This window comes from Acomys russatus, chromosome 32 (assembly GCF_903995435.1).
Source record: "Acomys russatus chromosome 32, mAcoRus1.1, whole genome shotgun sequence".
NCBI classification, from domain to species: domain Eukaryota; kingdom Metazoa; phylum Chordata; class Mammalia; order Rodentia; family Muridae; genus Acomys; species Acomys russatus.
In genome coordinates this window covers 29,112,487-29,128,056 of record NC_067168.1, presented here as the reverse complement: position 1 = coordinate 29,128,056, position 15,570 = coordinate 29,112,487, and the positions used below count along the sequence as shown (strand labels likewise).

The 15,570-nt window shown below is 51.2% G+C and overlaps 1 protein-coding gene across 1 annotated transcript in view; it reads right to left on the bottom strand.

Annotated features, from left to right (window-relative positions):
• Window positions 1–473: 473 nt before the first annotated feature.
• Window positions 474–15,570, bottom strand: part of Ky (kyphoscoliosis peptidase) — a 37,414-nt gene continuing 22,317 nt past the window's right edge. The window contains exons 9-11 of the mRNA XM_051140556.1: window positions 5,392–5,580; window positions 4,119–4,309; window positions 474–1,370 (exon numbers count right to left, since the gene is read on the bottom strand). Coding sequence (XP_050996513.1) covers window positions 475–1,370; window positions 4,119–4,309; window positions 5,392–5,580 — 1,276 coding nt within the window. The 3' untranslated portion in view covers window position 474. The remainder of the gene's footprint in view (window positions 1,371–4,118; window positions 4,310–5,391; window positions 5,581–15,570) is intronic.

Below are 15,570 nucleotides of genomic sequence, written 5' to 3'. Positions count from 1 at the left end.
CTGACAGACTCCGCCTCAGACATCACTGGGGCCGGAAGGATAATTCTCTAGGCATTGTGTGGAAAGCTTTGGGCACGGGGCAACATCTCTGCTTTCCCAACCCAGCTCTACAACAACAGAGCGCTAACAGGAGGGCAGGCACAGGCGTGGGCATACACTTCACAATATCTTGGATTTACATAGCACCTTCTTCTTCTACGGGACCTTTGCCTCTGCCCCCTTTATCCACAGCCACAGAGTGAAGCCTTCAGCAGCACAGACTACTCAATGCCTGTGGCAGAGCAGGGAAACCGAGGTAGGGGCCCTGAAGTGGGTTCATGCAGGTTAGTGGTGTCCCGGGCTCTCCGCGCTTAGCTTGGGCCTTCCTTCTTTGGGCAGAGGGCTGGCCGTAGCCCCGGGAGGCTGCGGGCAGGCCGTAGCCCCGGGAGGCTGTGGGCTGGCCGTAGCCCCGGGAGGCTGTGGGCAGGCAGCCGCTCACTGGCCGTTCACTTTGTATTTCAGGATGTACGAGTAGAAGTTGTGGTTTGCGTTTTCTAGCACCATGACGTAGACTTCCTGACAGCCAGCCGTGTTGCAGCTGCCCTCCCAGTAGCCTTCCGGGTTAAGGGTCAGGGGCCATGTGTCCTGCCCTTTCACCAGGGCTTTGGCGACACCATGCAGCTTCAATTTGAAAGCTATGCTGCGGTTGGCGGGAAGCACACCCGAGAGGGGCTCCAGGAGCTCATGGTCCTGCCCCCAGTTGCCGAAGCTCTCGGGGAACACGGGCCAGTTCACCTTGGTGTTGGCACAGCACAAGAGGTAGTTGAAGACAAAGATGAAGTTACCTTGCCCTTGCTTCTTCTTCACAAATATCTTAAGGGCGAACTTGCCAGCGTGGGGCAGCTGGACTTTCAGCTCCGTCCTCTTCTGTCGGTTCAACTGGAAGATGTATCGCCGCTGTGTCTCCTCGGTGATGGGCCCGTCATCTCCGTGGAGTGACGCCAGGACGCTGATGCTCTCCTCCACGCCGAAGCTGATGGAGCAGCGGCCGTCAGTCGTGTGGATGATGGGGTCAGGGTGTGAGGGCTTCGTGATGCCCATCTGCTCTGAGAACCAGCTAGGGCCCACGGGCTGGTGAAGCTCCGTGGGCAGCCGGACAGAGAAGTCTACATAGTTGCACTTGAGTGTGTACTCCAGCACTGAGCTGTAGATCTCAGAGTTGCCTTTGGCAAAGATCTGCAGCTTGTGGGTGCCCATGGTTGGAGGGTACACCTCCAACTTCATCCCATTCTTCCTGAGGCTCAGTAGCCCGTGTTCCTGCTTGCCGTTGAGCATGAACATGAACAGTGTCGGGGCACGGCTCTCGATGGTGACTGTGGCTTTCCCGTTCACTGTGGAGAGGAAGGAAGGGTGCGGTGAGATGGGTCCAGTGTGTACCGGTGAATGCTTACCCACTTAGGAAGGGGTGACTTACAGTGTGTGCCCCTGCCTGTGGTGTAAACATTTCCACTAAGCCTGATTTTACCAATGCCATGTCAGTGCACATAGTTTTCTTCTGCTTCATTTAGGTGAATGTTTGTGAAAGAGCTAATAACTTGGGGGTGGCGGCAGGGAAAGGGCCCTTTTCCCTGCCCCAGCCCTAACGTTTTCCTTTCCTTCACTATCCCATTTGGTTTACACTAGATGAAGCCTGCCTGGATATTTTTACCTGATTCCAGAGCCAGGAAGGGACCCAAAGGGTGGAAAGAGTGCCATTCCCTCAACTGTAGTCTTAAAAAAAAAAAAAAAAAAAAAGGTTTATTTCTATGTGCTTGTTTGTATGTCTCTGTGGGATTAACGCCTGTATGTGTGTGCCTGTGGAGTCTGGAAGAGGGTACTGGGTCCCCTGGGGCTGGAGTCACAGGCGATTGTGAGATGACTAAAGGATGTGGGTGCTGGGAGCAGAATTCAGGTCCTCTGGAGGAGGAGCTATCCCTTAAGCACTGAGCTATCTCTCCAGCTCCCACATATCACTCCTCTGACTCTGGTGCCAGCAGCTGTCATAGGAGCACAGTACCTCGGCCAGTTGGAGGGGCTTCATTGCAGGAATGTATGCCCAGGTGTATGAATAGGTTATGTTTCTGTTCTTCCCTCTCCAATACTTGCTTCTCACATAGGGGTGCCATAGCTTCTAGAATGGGTCTTGACTCCCCCTTGATCTGCATTTTCGTATTCCTTTATTTGCTCATTGTTTTTCACCTGGCTTTTGCAGCTCATGAAGGCTTTTTCTATCTGGGCTTCCCCGGCTCCTCAGGACAGTGTCAACTCTGAAAGCCTGGCCTTGCCTTCTGTTGGAAGTGAGCCACCACACCCTTTGCCCCAGAAACTTCTCCAGCCCTGCTCATGGATGGAGACAGGCAAAAAAGAAGGCTGTCTGGTTCAAGTTCACTATTAGTCCTCCATTCTGCATGTAGTGAGGATTCACCCCAAAAACTGGCTACAAAGATCCTGTCCCAGCCCTTCAGGTGAGCTGGAAGGATGCTGGAGGGATGCTGGAGGGATTTTGGAGTGCTAGAGGGATGCTGGAAGGATGCTGGAAGGATGCTGGAGGGATACTGGAGGGATATTGGAAGGGTGCTGGAGGAATGCTGAAGGGTGCTGTAGGGATGCTGTAGGGATACTGTAGGGGTGCTGTAGGGATGCTGGAGGGGTGCTGGAGGGATACTGTAGGGGTGCTGGAGGGGTGCTGGAGGGATGCTGGAGGGGTGCTGGAGGGATGCTGGAGGGGTGCTGGAGGGATACTGTAGGGGTGCTGGAAGGGTGCTGGAGGGATGCTGGAAGGGTGCTGGAGGGGTGCTGGAGGGGTACTGGAGGGGTGCTGGAGGGGTGCTAGAGGGATGCTGGAAGGGTGCTGGAGGGATGCTGGAAGGGTGCTGGAGGGATGCTGTAGGGGTGCTGGAGGGGTGCTGGAGGGATACTGTAGGGGTGCTGGAGGGGTGCTGGAGGGATGCTGGAGGGGTGCTGGAAGGCTCTTTCAAAGAACCCATCGTTTTCAGAATGAATCATGTGAGCACGTTTCTCTACTCTGCCTCTGCCTGGGCTGTGGCTCTTTGGAAAGAGCTTGGTGTCTGTCCTAGAGAAGCCTTGGAAGAAGTGTGCTAAGCATCTCAGAAGAGATGCTTCTGGAAGAGCCATGACTGGCACCTGTCTATCCTCTCTGCCTCTTCTTTCCCTCCCTTCTCACCCCCTCCAGCTTCCCTCTCTGGCCTCCCCCCCCCCATGCCTATTCTTAAGGCGACCACCAAGAAATATCCTTTCGATATGTAGCATGAATATGGAATTGCATATTTAGACTCGTATAAATTAAGAAATCTGGTGTTTACATTTTTATGTCTCCCAAAAGAAGGCAAACTCAACTCAGCGACATGACTATGCTGTCGTTGTGGTCTGCTCGAGTCTTTCTTGTGGTCTGACGTCTCCCAATAGAGACGGCAGCTGTCTATCAGACCCAGGCCCAGGAAATGAGCTTCAAAGAGAGCAGCCGTGGGCTCTTGCTTCAACAGCCAGACTGGTCACATGCCTGTTGCTCACCAGAGGCCATGGGCGCTCTGCATCCAGGTCAGGAACTCCATGGGGAAGTGCAGGAGGCAAGAGGCACCTGCTCCCTGACCCCTTCTCTATCTCCTTACTCCATCCATCATCCTGCAGGGTAGAGTGGGGCCAAGGCCATAATCCCACAGGCAACCCTAGCTGGTTGACAACCTCTGAGAGCTCAAGCCTTCTGTCTGGGATGATCCAAGGAGGCCTCTGGTAACAGAGTTGGCGCTGACAGGTAGGGCTTTGACGAGGACGGGGAGCTGGCCCTGCTGTGTGCCAGGAGGAGGACCAGGCTCTGGATTCCCAGAAGGGCATGAGAAACAGTGCTTTAGGGAGGGATAGCCCTTTGGGGTCCATGACTGGGATTCTGGCATCAGATCTTGCTCCTGCAAAGTGTGCAAACATCCAGCTGCTATGTTTTCCACGGTGCGTGAGGGGACGACAAGTGTCAGCTCAGGCCAGCCATGGGAGACGGCTAAGCCTTTCTTGGCTCACTCTAGCGGGCAGGGAGCTTCGGTCACCCCTGGTGTACCCACCTGCCTTGTGTACCCACCTCTCCTTACCTGTTCTGATCATGGACGTCTCTGGGTGGGCACTCAGCATGCCCTTATTGTAGAATTCACTCTTGTGATACATGTTGTTTTCAAACTGCCTCAGAGACTGAGGCGGCTTCAGCAGTTGCCAGTTTTTGTTGTCTGGAAAGTGGTCCTCAATGAACAGGGCAGGGTGGGTGAGGAAGTAGAATTCGTTGTAGCTGCAGTGGAGAAAGGCCTGGTTAGGAGCCTTGTGTAGGAGCAGGCCTGACTACCATCACCCACACTCGGGTGTCTCTCATGGGGGAGCTTTGGTACCTTGGCCTAGCTGGCCCAACCACTGGAGGGGTATTGCTGATAACTGAAGGGAAGTGATATGATCTGGGGTCCTAACGTGGGCTCTGGAGACCCTTCAGTGGCTGTGTCCAGACACAGGATCCAAGGCCCCTTCTGAGACAAGGCCTAGCATGAACTTGTGGCCTGCTCTCAGATCCTTAGAATGGTAGGAGTCAGGTGGGGCGGGGGGGCTAGAAAGAATGGCTCCCTCTGGGTTTAGTGGCCCCAAGTAATTTAAAAGGATGAAAAGCCTGGTCCGTGGAACAGGCGTGGACATCAAGGGCTTGCAGAGGTGGGGAGGCAAGGTGCCAGTGTTCTAGTCGCATTGGAGACCTTCTTGTCCCCGTGCCTGAGGCGCTGTGCAGGGAGGCGACTTCTGTGGCTCCTTAGGGCCAGTCAGAGATGGAGACAAAGAGAAGAAAAGGGACACAGCCTGGGCTTTGGGAGGCTTTGCTCTGCCTAAGGGGGACAATGTTGAGAGTAATAGATGTATGCAGGGTGAGCGTGTGAGTGCTACGGTTTCATCAGTTAGTTTCTCAAATAAAAGAGGGATCAAGGTTGCCAAGGGTCATCATGACCCATGAGAATGTCACGGTTGGGCTGGCCAAGCCTCATCTGAGGATCGTGGATCAGTCTGTACCATGGGGGCCCAGGGTGGCTCAGCTCCACCTACAGCTCTCCTCTCTGCCAATCACATCCTTTTTTCTCCTTCAGAGACAGGAAGTGGGAGGGTAAGATGGAACGCCCTCACACGTGGCCTTGGGCAAACCTGAGGGGCTCCTGGGGTCATGGAAAGGTTGAGGTGACAAGAAAATTCAGCTTCTTGCAAGTGAGCCGGCTGTGGGGAAGCCTGGATGCCTTCCCTTCTCACCAGATGCTTTCCTCCTTCAACCAGATGCCCCTGCCCCCACCTGACACACACACACACACAGACCAGACACTTGGCAAAGCTGAGCCTCGTACTTACAGAAAGGTGAATTTGGAGGTGGTGGTGTCCACCAGGCCGCTGCCCCAGGTGCTGTCCAGCAGGTGCCAATGGCCTTCCAGATACACAGCATTCCAGGCATGGTCAAACTCCCCAGAGAAGCTTTGCCCGGTCTGGTAGCCGAAGCCCTTGGAGTAGCCAGGCACCATAACACACTGTACACCAGCGATTCTAGGGATGGGACATTGGTCTGAGAAGGGGCTTGAGTGCTCGGGTTAGGGACAAGAAGCCATCCATAGTGCTGGCAGGCCCTGCCTGTGCAGACTGGCTGCAGCTCTGTTGTTTGCTACTCCCCGGAGACACTTCAGCTCACTTCTGAAGTGTCTCCCCAGGGCCTGCTTGACATGATCCAATGCACAGGGAAAATGAAGACAGGAGGGAGGACGGCCTCAAGAATGCAGGGAGTAGGAAAACCGAGACGTTCTTGGAAGAAAACCAACATGAAAGAGCTGTGCGTAGACTCTGGGAGAACCAGGACACCTCAGAAGGATGCTGGTGCTGAGGGCAGGAGGTAGCTGAGATCCGATTCCTGGCCATTCCCCACCAAGCATATCTACATGGGCACAGGAAGGGCAGGCAGACAGGTGTGCTTAGCACTGGCCTAGGGAGAATGGGCTGGTTGCCAGGATACCTGGCCATCAGTTTTGGCCTTCATGAACAGGGAATGGAAGATATCATGGAACGTTAATATCTTTTACTGACTGACTGCCTGGGCCTCTGTATTGGCTAGTTTTATGTCAACTTGACACAAGGTAGAGTCATCAGAGGAGGGGGCCTCAATTGAGAAAATGTCTCCAGAAGATCCGGCTATATATAGGCAAGCATGTAGGGCATTTTCTTAATTAGTCATCAATGGGGGAAGGCCAAAGCCATTGTGGGTGGGGACACCCCTCGCCTGGTGGCCCTGGGTTCTGTAAGAAAGCGGGCTGAGCAGACCACAGGTAGCAAGCCAGTATGCAGCACTCCTCTGTGGCTGCCTCTGCATCAGCTTCTGCCTCCAGGTTTCTGTCCTGTCCTGACTTCCTTCACAGTATGAACTGTGAACAGCAATAGTGACCCTGACTAAGACAGCCACCATTTTGAATTTCCTATCCGTTTCATAAGGAATGGAAACGCTGACTGGCTAGCCCTGGCTTTGGGGGTCTTTTTGACAGAGTATTCTCTCACGGCACACATCAAAGCAGGCATCACTTTGAGGGGAGTTGGACTGTGGGGGATTGGCAGCCAGTCACTTTTGGATAGCTCATAAAGCCAGCTCTGGGCTGCGGCCAATGCTCCAAGGCTGAGTCAGGATGTCCTCTGAAGGTCCTGCCTCCCTGACACCGACTGACCCTCCTCTTTGGTAGCTCCTCCCCCAATATGGCTATTGAAGAATGGACTGTGCCATCTGACCCAGCAGGAGCTGCTGGCCCCGGGGGCTGCCAGGCCTGGTGCTGCCTCTGTGAATTAGGAAAAGTTACCCTGACCCAACACTTTTCTTGCATTTGTGAAAATCAGGTATTTAAAAAAAAAAAAAAAATACAGAAATGTACAGAGTGCTCGATGCCCCAAAGTGACTTGTTGGTCTGATGCATTTTGATGCTAATTAATAAAAGGCCTTCACACCTGGGCAGGGCAAATGGGAGAGGCGTGGCTTAGGTTCCCGGGCTTGGGGAGACAGAGAGAATCTTGGGAAGAAGAGAGACCCGAGGAGAGGGGAGGAGAAGAAGGAAGGCTGTCCTGGGTTAGGAGACGCACATGGCTGACGTGGATGGAGATTTTGGCCCAGATGAAGAACATTAGCAAGTATTTGGGACTGTGGAGGGGAGGTAACTCGACAGAAATTATTAGAAGCATATGGTGTGGGATACCTGCCCCACTATGGGAAGGAGTTGAGAGGATTAATGTCTGCTCTGCCCCAGGTTAACTAAGGCTATTTTAAAATATAACAGGTGTCTTTGTCTTGGCTGAATGCTAATGAGTTAGAAAATACTGCGGTCCAGCCAAGGACAATACAGGCAGTAAACTTCAAACCCCTACCCAGATCTAGCCAATGGACAGGACATTCTCCACAGTTGAGTGAAGAGTGGGGTCTGATTTTCACACTCTGGTGCCTCATATTTGACCATGTCCCCTGGATGGGGAGACCTGGTGGCACTCAGAGGAAGGATAGCAGGCTACCAAGAAGAGACTTGATACCCTATGAGCATATACAGGGGGAGGTAATCCCCCTCAGTCACAGTCATAGGGGAGGGGAGTAAGGGGAAAATGGGAGGGAGGGAGGAATGGGAGGATACAAGGGATGGGATAACCACTGAGATGTAATATGAATTAACTAACAAAATTAAATAAAAAAGTAGAAAAAAGAAAAGAAAAGAAAATACTGCCGTAATTGTAAGTATAGGCCTGATAATAAACATTATTAGGCCATACTGTTAAGTTAACGACAGTGACTCTTCAATGGACCCCTTTGCACACGAGCAAATTGTCTGTCTGATGCAGGTAGCGGGGACTGATTACCCTCCTACGCGACCGGCCTGTCTCCCCAGTCATGTTAAACAGCAGGGTCTCAGAGTAAGATGATCATGCACTTCCTGTGAGGGAGGACAGGCAGTGGCTTCTTCATGAAGACAAGCGTTTAGCTGGTAGTTAGTAGAGCGCCACGTTGAATATTACTGATGTACCCTGATCACGTGATCCATACTCACACATCGTTTGTTGGGTCGCTGCAGCAAATGTGGTAGCACGACAATGAAGAGATCCTTATTTTTCACATTGCTTCCCACACAGATAAGACGGCGTGTTACCACATTCGCCTTAGCCCTCTCCCTGCAGAGCCAGGCTGAGGCTGCTCACACTGACACACCGTACAGAGGGTGGCATTTGGTGGCGGCTCCTGCCCTTCTGCCCACAGTGTTAAAGATACTTTAGACTCCTAGGGCTTCCCGGGGAATCTCAAGATTACAGCAGCTGGACCTCGTGGAAAATACTCCAGGAGCACTTGGGGACACCCTGTTGACAGGCTCCAAGAGAGTCTATGGCCGTACCACCCTGAGGGCACCTGACTTCATCTGACCTTGAAGCTAGGCAGGGTTGAGCCTGGTTAGTACTTGGATGGGAGACGGACACCAAGAAGAGCTAGACCTTGGTGGCAGGATTTTCTGCTGATAATGGTCCAAAATGAGTCCCAGAACAGAAGGCCTTTCTGGGGCAGGAAGCCACTGTAGACAGCCTCTCTGGGTGTAAATATCTGTATGTATGTGTGGAGAGTGAGGGCAGAGAGGGCTGGGGAGAGATTCTTGATTTCCCGGTAATGAGATTATGGGTCGTTTTGCTTCTTTAAATTTCTCTGCATCTTAATTTTTTTGGGGGGAGGGGCTATAGCTCAGGGGCAGAGTGTTTGCCTTGCATGCACCAGGCCAAGATTTGATCCCCAATACTGTAAAAGAAGGCGGGGGTGGTGGTGGTGGTGGTGGTGGTGGTGCAGGGGAGAGGGAAGCAAAACATCATTTAAAAATAATGATTATGTGTTACTTTTAGAATTGGGGAAATCTATGCAGACAACTTAAGTTATGGTCTTCAGTGACTTATTTCCCATTGTAGCACAGGACGTTGCGTCTATAAATTTAAGTCTGGTGTGGAGGGCAAAGGGAAGTCCTGGGAACTACCGTGCTTGCCAGCAGCTCACTTCACAGTTAGGGCAAATGGTGAGTGGAACTGCCGGGGTCTGGACTCTTCTCTGGGGCTTGCTCTCTGCTCAGAGCACCAGGACCAAGGAAAGAAGGAGGAACACATAGTGTCCACATCCCCTCTGGGCACAGGAGTAAACTGGGCACTCAAGTAGGCAGTCTGGACCTCCTCCTCCCGGGGGGTGGGGCAGCCTGTTTTAAACAGTGTTCTGGGAGTATCCTCCCACCCTGGAGAAGAAATGGAAGGAAACACTGAAAAAGCAGTGGGATATAGCAGGAAGGGCCTTGCCCAGCCCAGGAAAGGGCCAGAGGAGAAAGAAAGGCCAACCTGCATTGCCCCAGGCTGGCATGTGTGGTCCCAGGCACAGCCAGGAAATCAGAACTCTATTCCTACCTCTAACAGTCACCTGCAGTGACCTTGCCAGACTCATTAGGGACAAAAAAAAAAAAAGGGTGGCTGGGCATTAAGTGATCTCCAGGGGGCAATTCTCCTCTGACAGGTGGAGGAGAAGGAGGAAGGGCTAAAGGGAATGCCTGTGGCAGAACTAAGATGAAAAATGCACTGCTGGAGTATGGTATGGGGAGATTTTATTACCTGGCAGCCATGTGCAAGACAATTGGACAGAAGTCTCGATGTAAAGTGTTGTCAATAATCCCTTGCTTTTATATGAAAGAAAATAATTCCTAGGTGTGGAACGCTGACTGTAGAACTATGTATCCGGCCTCTCTGGTTGCTGGTCAGATCATGATCCGTGACCCTCTCCGTGTCACTGAAAGATCACTGACCATATACATGGGGTGCCAAGCACAGGAACAGGTACTGGGGTGCAGCACAGTGTGGCGTGCACCAAAGAACACAATAAGAGATTGTTCCAAGTGGGAACTCAGTGGCTGCCTTAGACGTGAGCATGTTTGCAAAACAGGAGGGTCTGTGAACGGTCAATGGAACACACCAGACTAAAGCAAAGCGCTGGGAACTCTGGGGCAGGAGCCGGGAGAACTGTTGAAGAAGGAGACATCCAGGCTGAGAAGTGTTCCCACCTGGTGAGCAGCTTGATTAGCCAGCCCCAAACATGGCCCAAGGCCTCTATTTAACAACCTCAGGCTGCAGAATCCTGCTCTTCCTTTAGGCAGGCCCGACAGTGCCAATGCCAGTGCAACAGCATAGGGTGGATGTGCATCTGAAGCTGCGAAGCCAGTTTTCATGAAGGACTCACGAGCAGGCCTCCTGGGATGCTCAGAATATGGGGAGAAAGCTGTAGCCCATTCCCTGGCCAGGGCCAGCGTGAGGGCCAGGATGTAGGGACCCAGCCAATGCTTTAAGGTTTCAGGAGAACACTTGGCCTTCCACTGGGACAGGATGAATATGCACTGAACAGAGGTGCAGGCAAACGGAAGGCAGCATTGCCTGGTGACTCTGGCTGGCTTCTGACTCTGCCTTAGCATCCCTAAATGCATCCCCTTGTCACTTACCAAAGATGTCAGTAAGCCAACTTGATGTGGTATGTCCCCCATGGTTTGCTGTGGTGTGTCCCCTGGGTACTAACTGACTAGGTGATGGGTTAAGACCCTGATGGTTGGTTGATACAGACATGGTCCAGGTCCTGGCATAGGAACAGTGTGATACTGCTATAGCCTGGGAGCAGCCAGACCCCACTGGCAGTGTGGGTGAAGGGCAGGCAGGGACACTGCACACGGCAGCTTTTGACTGTGCTGAATGAATGACCCTTCTCTTTTACTGTCCTGTGGAAAAGCTGCGACTTTTATACTGCAGCAGGGCACGAGTGGTGGCATCTCTCCCAGTGTGTGTACTTGATTTCTTACAAACTCAGGTATCTTTCTGTCCCTGCGACACATCTGTCCACCTCTGGCTTCATGAGACATGATCTCTGAGGTTTCCCGTTTAACAGTGGTTCAGAGAAAAAGGCTCAGGGATGCGTAGCCAGCTAATGGCTAAAGTGAAACTGGGGCATAGGAATCCTGAGGCACAGTCTGAGAGCTTTCAAATTACACTAGGGCTTTCACAGACCAAGATTTTGTTTTAATTTCTAAGCCTGCTGGTGGTACACAGTGAAATTAAGAGATGATTTGGTATAGTGGTAAAATTTAAACTCCCATCCTCCTTTGGTGTATCTATAAGGGAAGAGCAGCTTAAGTGTCCCTTTCAGAGACCTTATGTGACAAAGTCAGAGCTGACAATAATAAAATGGTTCCAGGCAACTCTGGGTGGTACAGGCCTTTAGTACTAGCTACTTGGGAGGTGAGGTAGGAAAGCTACAAGTTCAAGGCCTGCCTGAGTTACAGAGTGAGTTGAAGATCAGCCTGGGTAATTCAGAGACGGTGTCTCAAAGTAAAAATTTAATAGAGGGCTGGAGATGCGCCTCAGTGGCAAAATTCTTAGCAGCCTAGCATCATGGGACTCTGGGTCCAGTCTCTAATACTGCTAGAAAAAGAAGAAGAAAAAGAAGAAGAAGAAGAGGAGGAGGAGGAAGAGGAGGAGGAGGAAGGAGGAAGAGGAGGAAGAGGAGAGAGAGGAAGGAGGAAGGGGAAAGGAGGAGAGAGAGAGGAGGAGGAGAGGAGGAGGAGGAGGAGGAGGAAGAAAAGAAGAAGAAGAGAGAGAAGAAGAAGGAAGAAGAAGAGAAGAAAGAAGAAGAAGAAGAAGAAGAAGAAGAAGAAGAAGAAGAAGAAGAAGAAGAAGAAGAAGAAGAAGAAGAAGAAAGATTAGCTCCTGGAGAATCTGCATCTCCCAAGAGGCTTGGACAGCCACTATGGTTGTATTGACCACCAGCAGCCATCTAAGCAGCATGCCTCTGTCCTTGCTCTTTGTGACACTAGAGGATGGATGGATGGAAACGCAGCTGACATGTGATTGGTGATAACCTGCCTGCTCAGTGTCAAAGCCTCAGACTGGTAATAACCTCCTGGTTATCTCAAATCTCTGGAAAATCTGCTGGCTGGTGGTGCTGGGGCCGCGATCACAGGGGGAGAGAATTTACTGCAGGCTGACTCAATGGCAGGAGCCTGGGGAGTTAACCTTGGCCCTTGCAAGGAGATTAGGCAGAATCAATTAAGGCTGTGTGCAATGGAGGCGAAAGACGGACTTAATGCTCAATGATAAAAAGTCAGAAAGGAGCTGGACCAGCAATTACAGAGGCAGAGGAACAGCACTAACAAAACACACCACGTCGGAAACGTAGGAAAGGCAAGAGGAAACGAAAACTGCCTGAAAATACCTAAGTCCTCGCCAAACTACTTTACTAGTATTTAATGGGGCCATTGCAAGGAAGCAGAGTATAGGGCGGTAAGCAGTGCTGGGCTTTCTAAGAGGCCACCCTGACAGCCCAGCAGGCTAAATCAGCAAGTGTGGATTGCATGTGTGCAGTTATTAAGGGATCAGCTAATGAACTTACCAAACGTTTGGCAGTTATTTCAGGGGTGAAGAGGTTTAGGAAAGCCATGCATGAATGGGTTGTTGATCTTTAAAGCAACAGTTAAGGGGGTTCACAGAACTGTGAGCTCTTGTTAAGAGTCCCGGGAAAAGCAAGGGATTTTGTGCATGGTCATTGCTAGGTGGAGACTAACTTTAAATGATATAAAATGTTGGGGTGTATTTTAATGATCCGCTGCAGGGCAGGATGTGGCTATTGTTAAGCACATGGACCAGGTCAGAGAGCTGACAGTTTCAATCAAGGCAAGTGCCAGTTTTCCGGACCTATGTGGGTGGGCTGGCAGAGTGTAGGAAAGTTCTGAAAAAAAAAAAAATGCTCCTGTACTTATGGAAGATGGGGCAAGTTTAAAAAAAAAATAACAATTACAAAATCAGCTGAGGGACACCTCCCAATGGCATGTTCCCTCTTTCCAACGGCTTACTGTTCTGCCATGACAGGAATATGGTCCCTAATACACAGATAAGCGAACTGAGCCTTGGAATGGTTGATACCTTACCAACATGAACAAAAGTCATAACTGGTCAGTTACAATGGGAGCCCTGGCCTTTCTGGCTCTATACGTGACACTTCTACAGTGAGCCCGGAGGCTCAAGGGAGACACAGAAGCGCTTGCAAGACTCACAGGAGCTGTGGCTGCCCTGGCCATCTAATGAGCCCATAGCATTCCATCAAGGACAGGGGAGGGGTTCATGAGTCCCCACCCCTTTCTGAGAAGATATAGGCAGCTGAAGGTTGCTGGCGGAGGGAGAGTTGTATCTCCCAGTGGTAAGTCACCCTTGTTTAACTAAGTAAGCCCTACTCGTGTAGACAGCCCTAATTAAATACAGTGGCCCGCAAAAACACGAAAGTAGGAGGGAGAACTGTTGAGGAGAGCGGGCTCAGTGAGGGGTGTGGCGGGGCAAGGAGGATAAGAGAGGATCATGAAGGATACTATCAAAGTACGTCATATATGTGTGAAATTGTGAGAGAATGAAGAAATTAAGAAGAAAAATCCAAGTGTTTGCGAATTTACAGATTCCTATGAAAACAACCATATTCTGAAAGATGCCAGGCGCTGAAAACATACTGGTGGCGTTCTGTTACTTAGACGAAAGCACACAAGTATGCCAGGTATAGCCTGCCGCCTCTCGCCACCCTGTAAATGGCTATTGAGGGCCCACTGTGCGGATGCCTCTGAGCCAATGGTCACAGAGATGTAGAAAGGGAGGGAGGAAGACACAAGGAAGCAAGGAGCCCAGAGAGTAACTGTGCCGAGAGCAAGCCTGGGAAGGGCTTGGCCATCACAACTGTGATCACCACCCAGGCCATTCAGAACCACTTAGCTTTCTTTTCCTTGTTTTATAAATTTTGCACATTATGTACAGGGAACAAGTATTTCTTTCTTTCTGTTAAATTTGGAAAATGTATTAATGGGTTGACAAGGCACTTGCCCCCCAAGCCTGATGACCTGACTCCAATCCCCCCTGTTACAATGAGAGAGTTGACTTTTGAAAGTTGACTTTTGCCCTCTGACCTTCACATGAATGCTATGGCATGTATATGCCTGCCCCTTCAGAGAGAGATATAAACAAACAAAAACAAACAAATCTAATAGAGTTTAAAAAAAACTTAGAAGAGTTGCTGTACACCTATCCTTCCAGAACTTAGGTCAGCCTGGGCCTAGTTCAAAGCCAGCCTGAGCTACATAGCTAGACTCTGTCTCAAACCCCATAGGAGGCGTCAAGCTTTGTGGAAGACTATTTACTTTCCCCAGGAAAGGCCCTGGATTTGGTTTCCTTAGCATCACCTGAGATTAAAAAAAAAAAAAAAAAGCTATGAAATGAAAGCCTAATATAACACACACAAGTTAGTAGACAGGGCTCCGGGAGGACATCGCAGGATGGGAAGGAGGCTGGGGGTGGGGGGGCTAGAGAAGTGGTGGTGGGGGCCGTGTACATGTGGGAAGCAGAAGTGTGCCTGTTGCTGCTGCACAGTGCAGAGCTAAACAGGAGGATGAGGTCGGGTTTCGGAGGGCTTTGGAAGGGCATTGGGAACCGAGGGGACAGGGAGACCCAAAGGCAGAAAGGGACACCTGGCTTGAGGCTGGGGAATATGAAGGAGTGGAAAGATATTGCTGGTGAGAGAGCAAAGGGACAGCCAGCAGGGTCCCAGCGATGGGCCAGGGAAGTAGAAATTTGGAGCCGGGCAGGAGGGCTAGAGAGACCTGGGGAGGCGGTACTTGCCCATAGTGGGAAGTGGTGATGTGGGGTTGGGAGGCGCTGGAGCTCAGGCCAAGGATGAGTTGTGTATACCTCAAGAAAGGGTGTGCACGCGACAAGGCCACCAGGGGCCACCAGGGGCCACCAGCACAGCACTGAGGCCTCCCAGCTGCTTGCCTGAGGAACATCTGTTCCTAGATTTGGCTTGGCGACTGCCACTTGCAGTCCTGATAGGTGGACATTGGGAATCTGAGACCTACACAGGGCTTTTTAGAGACAGAGCTATTCAGTCAGTTTCTGAGGACAGGGCTTTCTGGTGAACCCAGGAGAACCCAGGAGACTTCAGAAAGTGGAACATACAAAGTTATAGGGATCATTGCGTCTCCTCCAGTCTTGAGACTGCCTAGAAGTTACAGGGAAGTAATGTGGCCCATTCTCCCACTTAGGCCTGCAGGGGGGCCATATACTCACCCCAAGTCTCTTGAGAATGGAGCCCAAAGACACAGACCACCTGCTTACTGAGCTTTCCTACCAATGGATCTTTCCATGGTACACAGACCTATATCTCCTCCCAACCCCCTCAAAAAACAGCCTTTTATAGTCCCCTTGAGATCAGCAGCCGCTGTCCTCTCACTTCCAGGCCCTGCCATTCTTTTAACCTTCAGCTGCACAGTGAAGGGAGAAGGCAGAAACGGGGCTTTTTATAACCAAATTATCTTTTGCGCGTTCATCTGCCATTATGTTAATGCATGGCGAAGCCCGGCAGATGGTCCAAAGTCAATTACGCTGGTGTTAAAAAGGGAGGAATTGACCTTTTCAGGACTCACTTGGACTCCCAAGCAGAGT